The 12,281-nt window shown below is 34.9% G+C and overlaps 3 protein-coding genes across 9 annotated transcripts in view; 1 reads left to right on the top strand and 2 right to left on the bottom strand.

The window, feature by feature from the left end:
• Positions 1–430: 430 nt before the first annotated feature.
• LOC114527245 (tetratricopeptide repeat protein 39B-like) lies at positions 431–8,141 on the bottom strand. The gene is made up of 20 exons (XM_028548897.1): positions 7,998–8,141; positions 7,126–7,239; positions 6,647–6,722; positions 6,278–6,333; positions 5,901–5,977; positions 5,714–5,781; positions 5,415–5,479; positions 5,162–5,267; positions 4,879–4,944; positions 4,580–4,688; positions 4,126–4,193; positions 3,798–3,857; positions 3,538–3,629; positions 3,362–3,431; positions 3,139–3,254; positions 2,669–2,786; positions 2,453–2,570; positions 1,745–1,859; positions 1,328–1,444; positions 431–1,105 (listed from the first exon to the last, which is right to left on the bottom strand). The coding sequence occupies exons 1-20, from the start codon at positions 8,015–8,017 to the stop codon at positions 865–867; spliced, it is 1,872 nt and encodes a 623-aa protein (XP_028404698.1). The 5' UTR covers positions 8,018–8,141; the 3' UTR covers positions 431–864.
• Positions 8,142–8,678: 537 nt separating this feature from the next.
• LOC114527112 (nucleolar complex protein 4 homolog B-like) lies at positions 8,679–10,843 on the top strand. The gene is made up of 2 exons (XM_028548721.1): positions 8,679–10,058; positions 10,152–10,843. The coding sequence occupies exons 1-2, from the start codon at positions 8,853–8,855 to the stop codon at positions 10,497–10,499; spliced, it is 1,554 nt and encodes a 517-aa protein (XP_028404522.1). The 5' UTR covers positions 8,679–8,852; the 3' UTR covers positions 10,500–10,843.
• A 1-nt stretch (position 10,844) lies between these two features.
• The window catches only part of LOC114527110 (titin-like), a 28,689-nt gene continuing 27,252 nt past the window's right edge, over positions 10,845–12,281 (bottom strand). For 4 of the 7 annotated variants that reach the window (XM_028548718.1, XM_028548716.1, XM_028548715.1 and 1 more), the window contains one exon: positions 10,847–12,174. In XM_028548718.1, coding sequence (XP_028404519.1) covers positions 11,402–12,174 — 773 coding nt within the window. In that variant the 3' untranslated portion in view covers positions 10,847–11,401. Of the gene's footprint in view, positions 12,175–12,281 lie in introns of all 7 variants that reach the window. The other 3 variants (XM_028548719.1, XM_028548720.1, XM_028548717.1) reach the window with 2 other exon arrangements.

Consider the following 12,281-nt stretch of genomic DNA (forward strand, 5'->3'; position numbering starts at 1 on the left):
TACTTGCATAACACGAAAACACTTTCAGTCTCAGAGTCAGAGCATATGCTCAGAGATATGCACCATCATCGCTTCAAATGTGTGGCCTAAAATAAATCCCGCTTGAGATAACGAAAGTTTCGGTTGTTCCCTTTAGTGTCAGATTAACGTGAATTTGATGCTCAAACTAAGGGAAACAAAGTTACAAACAAACAAACAAACAAACATGGCAAACTGAATTCGGAACGTAACTCATTGGAAACTGATGAAACACTCGACGTTTAAACAGGTAATGACGGAAAATTCATATCAATAGAGCATTGAGCATCTCCCATTTCATCAGGATTTTATCATAGCACTAATTTAGTCCTATTATTTATCAGTGATTGTGACACGTTTCATCCTAAAATACAGCAAAAAATTCAACACCAGGACTACAATATATTAATAATTTATTTTTCGTGGCTAGACTGTAGCCCGCGTGCAAAGGTTAATTACGTATTACGCCTGCACGCAGGCTGCTTAATTGCTGATTATTTCAGCACAATTTAATTACCGAAATTTTGGATAATAAATACATATTAATATCATTTACAGATCTATATTACACTGTTTTCATATATATGTAACTCCTTTTTAGTGACGTTAAGATTAATGTTATATTACAATTCTCTGAAAATTAGGACTACTATATTAATTGATGAAAAATATCTAATCAGGAAACCTATTTTTAAATTTTTACTGAGGCATTTGACTCGCCATTTTGGGTGGGTGCCTTGCATTTCACCGCGTTTTAACCGGCAAATAACAGTTGCAGCAGTGAAAATCTTACTAATGAACAAGAATTTTTGCTGGGTTTTGTTTCAAATAAAACGTTAGTTGCGTTCACACCGACGTTTCCTTAAAGATTTTTACCTCCACAGAACTAGACTGAGGGTTTACAGTTTTAACATCGGTTGTTTCATGAGAGCTGGTTGCAGTTGACTGGTCAGTGACTTGTTTTCCGTCATTCTCATCCGAAGTACAGAACCGTGGAACATTATATTTATCACACTCTAAATCCTGTAAAGCTCCATGAATCCTGAATCGCAGCCGGTTTTCCAGGAGATATCCATGATATTTTTTGCTATATTTTTCAATAGAAAATTAAATGTAAAAGTGGAATAAGGTGCAAACAATCTAATGGATCAGGATAAACCTACTAGCTTATTTATAGGGACTAGTTAAACCCAAAGGAAATGAACAATTTTGGTATTAATTCCAGGTTCAGTAAATCCTAAGTAAATCCATCAAAACTTACAACATGAACAGTCTGTAGATGAGAGGGAGAAAGAGGGGAGAAACATACCTGGCTAATTCCAAGTAATTTTTGCCCGTGCTCACGTCACCGTGGTCTAAATGCATGAAACCAACCTCAGCACATGTATACGCCGCTAAATAACTGCCTTCTGCAAATTCAGCTTCGCTATTGAAAAAATAGCAACATTAATACCAACAATCATCACGCATATTGAATTATACAGAGAGATACATGCATGCAGGCTCTAGCAGCGTCAAACGTCGTTTATTGAACGACCAATTTTCGACCGTCACAAAAGGACTGCTTTTGGTCTTTTGATCTTTCATTTATTTAACAGATTATGATACCAAAATTACTGATTAAGGCTTAATCAGTAATTTTGATATAATTGAATGTAATAAAATTGAATGTAATAAAATTGAATAAAACGCATGCACAAATGAATATATCGTTGTCAAAACCTACTGCGCTAAAACTTGTTGGAAGCACACCATAGCCAACTGCTTTTGGTTTAAACATCTTACACACATTCCCTCTAATAACTTCAAAAGGCAAACGTCTTCAGTTTGGTATACATGCCCTGAATCAAATAAAAATTCATATTTATGGTATGTACAGTAGTGCATGTGTATACATTCACAAAACCATCTTATTTTTTCACACCTCAACATATTTTATTGTTATACAATCCAAGAAGAATCAGCCGGTTCAGTGAATTCATTTGCAGTTACGCCTTACGGGTCGGGGCTGGTGGTTTAAAAGCACGTTTACTCATTCTTTTTATCGTTTGTTTATGAATCGTTTGCTTTTCAAAACATTTTGTGTATTATTAGTAGAAGTTTTATTTTGTAAAATTTTGATAACAACAGTGCAGAAGCATCCACCGTAAAACAACCGGTCCAGGGGCCGGTTGTATAAACCTCTTAACTACATATACATTTTGCGTAGTTAAATCGTAGTTAACTCAGAAATACATGACTCTGATTGGTCAATTCTGTCACTAACTGTAGTTAAAAGTTAACAACGTTTTCATACAACCGGCCCCAAAGCGTTAGATCGGTTTATCATTGCTGCAACATTGCCTACACTGGCTGTTCTGTAACACATGCATTCTGGCCGGAATTGGCGTACTGCGTAATGACTAATGACTAATAAAAAATGTGCGGTTCATACCATCACTTCTCGTGGTCGACTGTTTACGCTGTGTGTCGTGCACAAGTTCCAGCAAACTTTTTATCAAGTCCGGTCTTTTATAGAGAATTCGAAATCCATTCCACAGCAATATCAATTCCTTCATGAGCACATAAAAATGTATCAATGTTTGCAACCTGAGCCAGCTCACTTTTTACAGTAAAATAATATAAATGATTATGGTAAAAGAGTTCATACCAGACCCGGTAACCAAAGGTATTTATCCTTTTCAAAATAATTTTTACACCTGCTGACTGAAAATTTTTCGAAAGGGATCGATTTGCCAGCTAATCTTTGCTTAAGTTCCTGAGCTTTTCTATAAAAGAAAATAAAATTCTTACAAATACACTTAACATGAGAAGATTTCAGTAATATCTCTTCATTAGTTATAGCATCGAATTTTCTCAACTTTGTCGTTTCATGATTTAGCAAATCACTCAATATCCTGGTCCATGTTAGATCGTATACACAACAATTACCTAGCTCGTATGATGATACATCAAAAGTTTAATACATCATGCAAAAGTATATTTATCACAACACAACGCATCATAAACACAAGATGACATCCGTGGAGTAGTGCCATATGTAGAATATATACGCACAACATTGCAGTAGTGGGTCGAAGGTGAGGGCAGAACTTATCATACAACAAAAATCAAACAAACCTAAACATAAAATCTTCAGCTTCTTCCTCTTTTTCCTTTTCACTGTTAAATTCACCGCATTGGGAGTCAATTCTACCCATTAACTTAAACACTGCACAGAAATACATATATGAGCACTAGAACAAAAAAAACACGGTTAAAATTATCAGCCAAAAATAACGTTGAAATTGTATCAGTCGTCCACTCTAGGAGCTAATGCAACATGTCTGAACTGGTTGCCTACCGCTGACCAGCGACTTTCTTTTAACAATTTTCTTGCATAACCATAAGCTTCTTTCCAATCCCGTTTAAAGCTGCAGCGAAAATGGATAAAAAGCGTTGATTGCATGCATAATGCAAGACATAATGGATGTAATCGGACATCTACCAGGACACGACTAAGATAAACATATGTCGTACCAGTAACACCACATAAGTTCCCAGTAGCACAAGTGATGAAACTGCTTCCATTCTGACTGTGATGCAATTGATTCGTGATATTTTACAACTGCCTGAAATGGATTATAAAATGGGATCTATTTAGGATTAGTGTTTGATTAGATTAGATTAATGATTAGTGACAAATAAGGTGTACAGTCAATGATTAGGCACGTTCTCACAAAATAATCGAGATTACACAAAGAACATACAGTGAATGCATGCATTAGGCAGTACTGTACCTCATCAAGATGACCATCAACATGCTTCACACGGCCTCCATAATACAGGAAAATTGCTCCCTATTGAAAAATATTTTTGTAAATAAAATAAATCTAGTCCAATGGCATTACTGTATATAAACGACAAGTCAAAATATCTAAGGCCTCGATCTAAAGTAAAACTAAAAAATACGTACTGTACTATATGCCTATATCAGGTTTTGTTTTTTTTCCAGCAATATTCCATTGAAGTCAATCTAACTGTTATAACATGCACATACATAAACTGCATGCTGTAATTCTTTAATTCTTCACTTAATCTCAATAATATCACATTAACGTTAATTACCTTAGGAAATAACTTGATGCACGGTTCCAGTATCTTCTCCGCGTACGCGCTGTTTCCATCACCATTGCCTGAATTATAGATGTTATATTTAGCCAAGCATGTTTTACTGTATAGCCATAAAACCAAACAAAAGCCTTCATTACAGTATAATTGGGCTTAAAAGTGATGAATATGGGGCAAAAAAGTGAATGAAAAATGACCATATTACATGACAGCACAAAAAGTATTTTTCGCACTTAGCCTTGATACCTCAAGTCTCAACACGAGCGTCCTTATAAAGTGTTCTTAAAAACGTTTTACTCTCCATTCTTAAATCAGCCTAAATTCTGTTCAAATCCTATTCATAGTCCACAAAGGAAAACGCTCGATTAAACGATCACCGTGTTCATGTAGCCTGAGTTTGGGCATCATATGACGTTTAGGTGTTTATCGTGATCTAACTTAGTAAACTTACCAAGAAAGTAGGTTATAACAGTATGATAAGCAAGTAGTACCATCGCACACAATGGTGACCGCAGACCTTCATCAAGAAAACCTTTGTCTAACAAATCCAACCCAAAATACTAAAAATTCAGAAAGTGCCTACAGTTATTATCAAAAAACTGATCTCTTTCAAATATTGACATTACATTGTCTACGTTGAATTCGTCGAGAAGCAATCCTCGTATAAATGTGATGTAACCTGCTACGTATATATTGTAATGGCAGTATTTTATGTAATTATGTCAATCAAAGCATGAAAATAATATTTACTTTGTCACCAGAAAAGCCAACAAACTCCAACAGTCTTAGAACTTTAGCAGGCAACAACGAAAGAAGCTAAATGTGGGGGTAATAAGGTATAACTAATGTAAAATTTGTCAATTACAATGAACACCGGGGGATATTTTCAACCTCACAGTACATGAAGGACTAACTCTTTACGATAAAAAAGCCATGATGATTTTACATGAGTTTTGAGTTCAAAGAAAAAATAGCAAAAAGTAAGATTATAAGAAAACTAGATTTATGAATTCATTCTTTGCTTGAAACCTACCAAATTAAAGGTACCTAATCCTAAATTCACTCCTCCTTTGAAATCAGAGAATCTTGATGACACCTTGCCACCTTTGTGAAGATCTTCCATCATGTCATAACAAACTCTAGCATGTTTAAAGTAACGTATATTTTTATGTATCTGTAGAGGACTCTGCTATATACTGTACAAAAGCAACCAATTACGCGTGTTAATCAGAAATATAAAGCATCTATATATAAAAATGTGCAAAATTACTTTATTAAGTACATACTTGTACGTGTGGTAACAACTTCTAATTTTCAGTCCGCCTCTTAAAAATGATAGCAAACTTTCGTCCTTCAATAAAAAAAGCATCTACAGTTCAATTTATATCATGGAAAACGCAGATATCAAGTGTGCACTGTACGTATGTACATATACTATATAGCTACATACATAACTGTGAAGTTAGTCGTAACTTTATTCTGACATTTCCAGAAATTTCAATTGATTAATGCAAGACCATAATGAAACATTTACGATGAGAATATAAATACTATGGAATATAAATAATATAAAATATCATCAAACCTCGATAAAATTAAGTAAAGCTCGTTGAAGAAGACACTCAGCGTAGCAAAGTTCTGCATGAAGTTCCTCTATATAACGATAAATAAAAAGCTAGTTATTGATAAAAAAAAATTTCAGTAGGTTCGAGCTGACTTGATGACCCAAAACGTTACGTATATGCATATAGCAGGAATTCTATATTAGGTACCTTCTGTAGCATCCTCGTAGGATGGTTTCCATAAGAAGCTCGTAAAGGTTTCTGACCAAGTATGCTTTCTCCGATATCTATATTCAGTTAAACGTCCTATGACCTTAGTCTATACCGTTGATCCATGACCACTGTATTTTTATGTATTTTGCTAAATAGGCGTGGCAAAGTGATCTAGCAGGAGGGGGGTGAACCTTTGTACTCTCACAAATAAGCTCCAGTCTCGTACCACTGGTCCAAAAGACGTTGGCAGCTAAACCGCCGCTCTTCTTCAGGAACAGCGTTAGACTTGGAGATCAGCGTCCATTTTCGCAATTCACCTTATGCATGTACAGTACGTACAAATGCATGTGGATTATTAAATACAGTATTAGTACCTTTCACAAACTTGCAAGGCTGATTTTATACTTTGGCTGGCTTCCTCAATACATGTCTAGAAGTTGCAAAAAAGGTCACAGGGATGTATTATACTGTAGCTGATTTTATCTACTGGGTGCAGTTGAAGCAATCCTATTTTGATCTTCAAATAGCTCAACGTTGGCTGAAATTTGTTGGAGTAATATCTGTATTGCTTTCCAAGCATTTTCCAAGCACAGTATACATTCACCCCAAATTTTCTATATGGGGTACTCTCCTCTTGAAAACTATGTACATGACAATTGAGAAACATATGCTTCATGCTTATATATAGCGACTAAATAATCAGATAAAAATTGGATCAATAAACTGGTCGATACTGCATATACCTTATCAAAAGTCATCATTGCTTGCAAAAACATTATTGTACCATAACCCAATGCATGGTACATACTTTCGTTGGCCCTAAAAAAATGAGCTCCTCTTACATTTAGCTGTATATAAATAATTTGATTGAGCCTGATCTGAACTAAACCAAAGCAGTGACAAAAAGAAGAAGTAAAATTTTAATTAACCCAATATGCATTTCTTGCAATATAGAATCAATCATGTAACATTTGGGATTTTAATTTACACTTTGTAGAAATACACTTGTTTGTATAGATTTTTTGATAACTTTGTATGTTCCTTTGCCATCTTCATAAATCACCTTACCAAATCTTAGTAGTAACAGCCCTTCAAAAAACTTATCATAGTCTTCAAAGAACTTTTGGTCAATTTGAACTAAATATGTCATCAACATTCAACATTGTATACATACCAGTACTGTTCCTCACTAAAGTCACTATATATACCTGAGTGGACTTACCATGGTCGTAACTTTTCCTGGGCTTTCAAGAACTTATTAGCTAAACACAGATTTAAGGCAACAGCTGTAGCTTGAATAGCATCTGGTAATTCACATTCATTTGGTCTTCCATCTCTAACAAATTTTTAATTGCCAACTTTAATATAATTGACATCACTTATGATATATTTAGCAGACTGCATCAGATTGAGGTTCTGTATGGCCATGTTGTTTCTGTAAAGTACCAGTATGTAACCAGTATATGTAGTTTGGTAATGTATGTGGTGATATGATGTTCAATGTTTAACTATTCCTAAGAGATGGTAAGTAAGGAAACTGCTGGAATATTTTCCAAATAGAAGATACTGTTTTCAAAATCTCTCTTAATATATATGAGCTATGGGAAGACTTCCCTTAGCATCTACCCTTCAATCATAATATAATTAAAGTTCATTGTAATTTGTGGATATAAAACATTATGGTATTGAATGTATTGTTGGCCCCAGGCAAGAATGCTGGCCCCGAGACATCAAGGACATGATAAAACATAAATAATTTCATTTACTGATTTACACCAGTGTCATATGCAACACATATTGCTATACATGTTTAAAATTTTTGTAAAATTATTGAAGTTTTTGGATTAGGAAGATTGACAGTAGATATCAGTATCATAGGGATAGTCAAATATTAGAAAGAATATTAAACTATTAAAACATATGCGTAGGACATTGTAGTTTTCGAAATTTGGGCCTTCTTCAAAGTGTAATTATGTTTATAACAAAATATTTGAATAACGAACCACAAATATTAAATCATCAAGCCACAATTCGTCCCAAAAGCACAGGGTTATTAAAATAAATTGTAACCGGGCTTTTTAAAATTACCCCTACCTTTTGTTTTTATGGTTCATTTGAACATTAATCACTTAACATTCTCAATTATTTTCCAGACAATAACGGGATATCAATATATGCTCAAAACTGAATTCTTTCATTGACAAGAAATTGTAATTATACAGCCAGCTGACAGGTAACCACAAGCCAAAACCTGGGTACGAGAATGTAACTAGTCTAATATAATTATTGTCTAATATTGAACGAGATTTATGTTGATTGCCTCTGTTTACAATGGATTTTAGAGTTTACATTCTACAATCTCAAAAGTCAAAAGGTATGTTTTAGTTGGTTTTGCCTGAGTTTCAACCATGTTGTTTATTAAATATACCTGGGAATGCACTTAAGTATTCCATTTTTAGTGGGAGCGAATTTATGTTTTTCATTAGTATGTACCAATAAATGTGCACTTTCAGCATGTTATTGAATAAATGTTGTATATGGAGCCGAAGCCGCCTGTAAAATTAACTGCCATTTGTGCTAGTACGCTGACTTGAATTTGTATAAAGTGATTAGGCGACAATAGGGAGTTTATCAAAGAAAATGCTAGAAATTTATACTTTTATTAATAATTTTTTTTCCAGGTGGCTCCATATCTGACGTACATTGCCATAGTAAAGATTAAATACTTTTTCTGTGTCGCAAAACGCAAAAAAATTATTTTCAGTTATCAATTTATTTTCTATCCGTCCCACTTTTCGTTCTACTATTCGTATCCTCCCTGTATCTACCTTTATCCATAGTTTTCTCGCATAACTCATATATTACCACTGAGCTATATATATTATCCATGCGCACGCACGCACGTGTTTAGTTTTACGACGTTTTTGTGGTGGAGAAAACGGTAGAGAAATGGCTTTGAAAGAAAAAATAAGGGACGTTCTTTTAAATCCCAGTAAAGTAAATGACGTTGTTGATATTATAGAAGAACTAGATAGCAAAAATACGTCTGTAGTTTTGGAATGTATTGATGGCTTGGGTAAAATGTTTTCAACATGGATCATATCAGGCACATGCCCATTGACCAGCAAGGTATCAAAAGTGTCTAAAAGGAAGGTTTCTGACAATCCAGAGGAGATTTTTCAGCGTTGGTTAAATCAGAACTATATTCAGACCGTAAATAAGTTACTGGGACTCCTGCAATCGCCTATTCCTGAAGTCAAAGAGAAAGCCTTACACACTTTGATGATTTTCATTAAAGCAGAGAGCCAAAGGATGCAAGAGAATTCACAGGACACTATCTTTGCCAATGATTTACTTTTGAAAATAGTGGAAAAGTCAACAGACGACTTGTACAGCAATGATAGTTTGGTTGCATTTTTGAAACCATATCTTCAATATAATGATATATGTTATTATGTGCTGAAGAATTTGAGCAGAATTATCTTAAAATCTTCCAGTGGTACATCAGAGTGTGGGTCATATTTTTTTAAAAATGTGTTCCATCTCTTGCTATTGATTACCATACCTCAATTTAAAGAAGAACTGGATAACTTATTTGTCATCCAAGGTGAATCAGTTTTAACCAATCAAAATGTCATAAACCATAACGTAATGAACCTAAATGCCTACAAGAAAGTTTTTACTAATGCTTGGGTGCCATTCCTTGGTCTTCCACTGGATAAAGCTTTATATCGACAAGTTTTGATCATGCTTGAAGACAAAGTTATACCTCATCTCGTTGACCCAAAAATTTTGATGGATTTTCTGGTTGATTCCTATGACATTGGTGGTGTGACCAGTATTCTTGCGTTAAACAGTTTGTTTGTCCTAATACACAAGTACAACCTTGATTATCCTGATTTTTATAAAAAACTGTACAGCTTGTTCGATGCAGAAGTTTTCCACCTGAAATATCGTGCTCGGTTTTTCTACCTTGCTGATTTGTTTTTGATGTCAACTCATTTGCCAGCATATCTGGTTGCAGCTTTCATTAAACGGCTTTCAAGGCTTGGGCTGAGTGCTCCACCTCATGGAGTGGCTTTGATAATCACATTTGTGGGAAATCTTATCTGTCGACATCCCAATTGTCAAGTTTTAATCCACAGAGAAATAGAGGTTCGTAAAGTGTGATCTATGTATTGTAACTATGTGATAGGAATGGAGATAGATCTCATTTATCATTGTTCTTTTGTACTTTTTTCTCGCCAGAATCTAAATGGGGGAGATTTATCTGAGTCAAAGAACAAAATTTTAGCTGACCCTTATAAAGAAGATGAAGCTGATCCAAGCCAATGTGAAGCATTGCAAAGTTCTTTATGGGAGCTCGAAACTTTGCGGCAACATTACTATCCACAGATCAAAGATTTAGTGGAGCTACTAGAAAAACCAATTGGCAGAAATGAAACTGATGTCTCAGAATATTTTGAATCTTCATATGAAACTTTGTTTGATAAAGAGTGCACAGAACTCACCAATAGTAATGCATTCATTGAATATCATGTACCCAAAGGACTTTTATCAGGATCTTTGCATGAACTATGGAGTATTAATGAATAAACAGAACAACATTAGCCAAAAAGATAATGTCTTCGATATGATTAAATTCATAGAACAGGCCTGAAGGCAGGGATGTTAGAGCTTAGTTGAATTTTAGAAGTGGGGCGTTGCCATGCTTTGTCAAAGTTTAAACCCTGCAAATCGTTGCGTTTGGCTTCTTCGCCGTCGCAGTCTTGTATTTCGCTTCTTGGCAACATTCTCCATAATTTTAATTTGGGAGATAAAGTGAGAAACAGTGTTTCCTGACTGGACCTTGCCTTCGTGATTACCCTTTTCTCCACGCTATATGCCACGTGATAGAAATGCAAGTTTGAAACAACATTACATAAGTATCAGGCCTGTATTGAACGCAATATGTACGTAATACAAATTAGAGCTAAACATTTACTTATGTTACATAAAAATGTTCCTCAATTTTCCATTTATAGCTTAACATTTTATAATGATAGAGCTTATGTGCTGTTTATTCACTTTTAGACTATAAAGGCCTTGCATTGTTAGGATAATTGCGCATGAAGGTTGACCCCATAAAGTCTTCTTTGAACCTTTCGTGCAAATATCTGTCGCACAAAAACAAGGTCAAAAATGAACAGTCTGATCAGTTAGACTTAAGTAGATTTTGTATAAAAAGCGTGGTATGTGAGTATGCCAATAGCTAAAGTTCTATGTATACTTATACACTTGTATCTGGAGAATACGCTCAAGCTAGATCAGGTTATAGTAATTTGTGATTATTTGAATATAAATATATGAGTTTTGTCATTAAGATTAATCTAAATTAAGTATATTTATGAGTCTATTTTGCATCGCAAGTCTCGAGTTGAATCTACCAAATGTTAATGATGATATTTTTAGCATTATTTTGGGTTATAATGGTATATGTAACTATATGAAATGATATATTAAAAGGTCATTGACATTGTGTTTGTTAAATAGTTCTTTGGATCTATGACAAAGCTGAATTGCTTCTGTTCTTTAGTTCCACTGGATTCCTTTGTGAATTCGTTGAAATCAATTGATTCCCTTCCATACGTGTCTTCACTGCTGATTTCAAAGTTGTTCTCGAACTTCTGTTGATCTGAACTTGATTGTAGTTTATTAAATTCATCCATATCATCCTGGTGAATTCTCCACCATTTTGTGCCATCTGCAAGAACAACCCATTCACTTCCCCCACTTACATGCGAGTACCTTTTTCTGCGTTCAGACTTGCTCAAGCGAAGTAGATTGCTCCAATCGTGTCTTTTCTTCACTGACTTCATTATTCGAACTTTTATGTTCCGCTTTTCGTTCACGGTTATCATAGGTTTCATCCTCATTGACCCATCCAGGCAGTATTTCTTGGGTAGAACTATTCTCATAGCAGGAAGTTTGGGTTTGTTTCGAAGTGGTTGGCTCTCACTTTCCTGTTCACTTGGGAAGGTAATAGCAATGTTTGCCAACTCTGATCGTTTTGTTCGTGATACGGAATCGGCGATGATCTGATTGGTTTCTTCCCAGTATTTCACAGCATCTTTCCAAGGAAGGAGAATTTCATTTTCGGCTTCATTTTCTGAGTTTATGGAAGCTCCCAGGATCATTTGTCGGGATATTTTCAACATCAATATACGATCATTCTGTGTGTTTTCCGCCTCGCCAGCCACCTCCACCCACGGCAGGTGTCCTTGATTATCTCCTGTTTGTAAATAATGTTGTGTAAGCTTTTTCATTTCACCAAATTTACCTCGTGCTATGTAAACCCTCGTGCTTTTTTATTTCCTATGAAGTCATGTCTTCTTTTGA

This window comes from Dendronephthya gigantea, unplaced genomic scaffold (genome assembly GCF_004324835.1).
Source record: "Dendronephthya gigantea isolate DGI-Jeju-01 unplaced genomic scaffold, DenGig_1.0 000043F, whole genome shotgun sequence".
NCBI lineage: Eukaryota > Metazoa > Cnidaria > Anthozoa > Malacalcyonacea > Nephtheidae > Dendronephthya > Dendronephthya gigantea.

What these genes read in the sequence shown, in the direction of transcription:
- LOC114527112 (XM_028548721.1), top strand. Translation starts at nt 8,853, where the DNA reads ATGGCTTTGAAAGAAAAAATAAGGGACGTTCTTTTAAATCCCAGTAAA. An exon ending in TAATCCACAGAGAAATAGAG is followed by an intron (nt 10,059 to 10,151) that starts GTTCGTAAAGTG and finishes TTTTCTCGCCAG; the next exon opens with AATCTAAATGGGGGAGATTT.
- LOC114527245 (XM_028548897.1), bottom strand. Translation starts at nt 8,017, where the DNA reads ATGAACCATAAAAACAAAAG. An exon ending in CAATGATGACTTTTGATAAG is followed by an intron (nt 6,334 to 6,646) that starts GTATATGCAGTA and finishes TGCAACTTCTAG; the next exon opens with ACATGTATTGAGGAAGCCAG. An exon ending in ACCTTTGGTTACCGGGTCTG is followed by an intron (nt 2,571 to 2,668) that starts GTATGAACTCTT and finishes GTGCTCATGAAG; the next exon opens with GAATTGATATTGCTGTGGAA.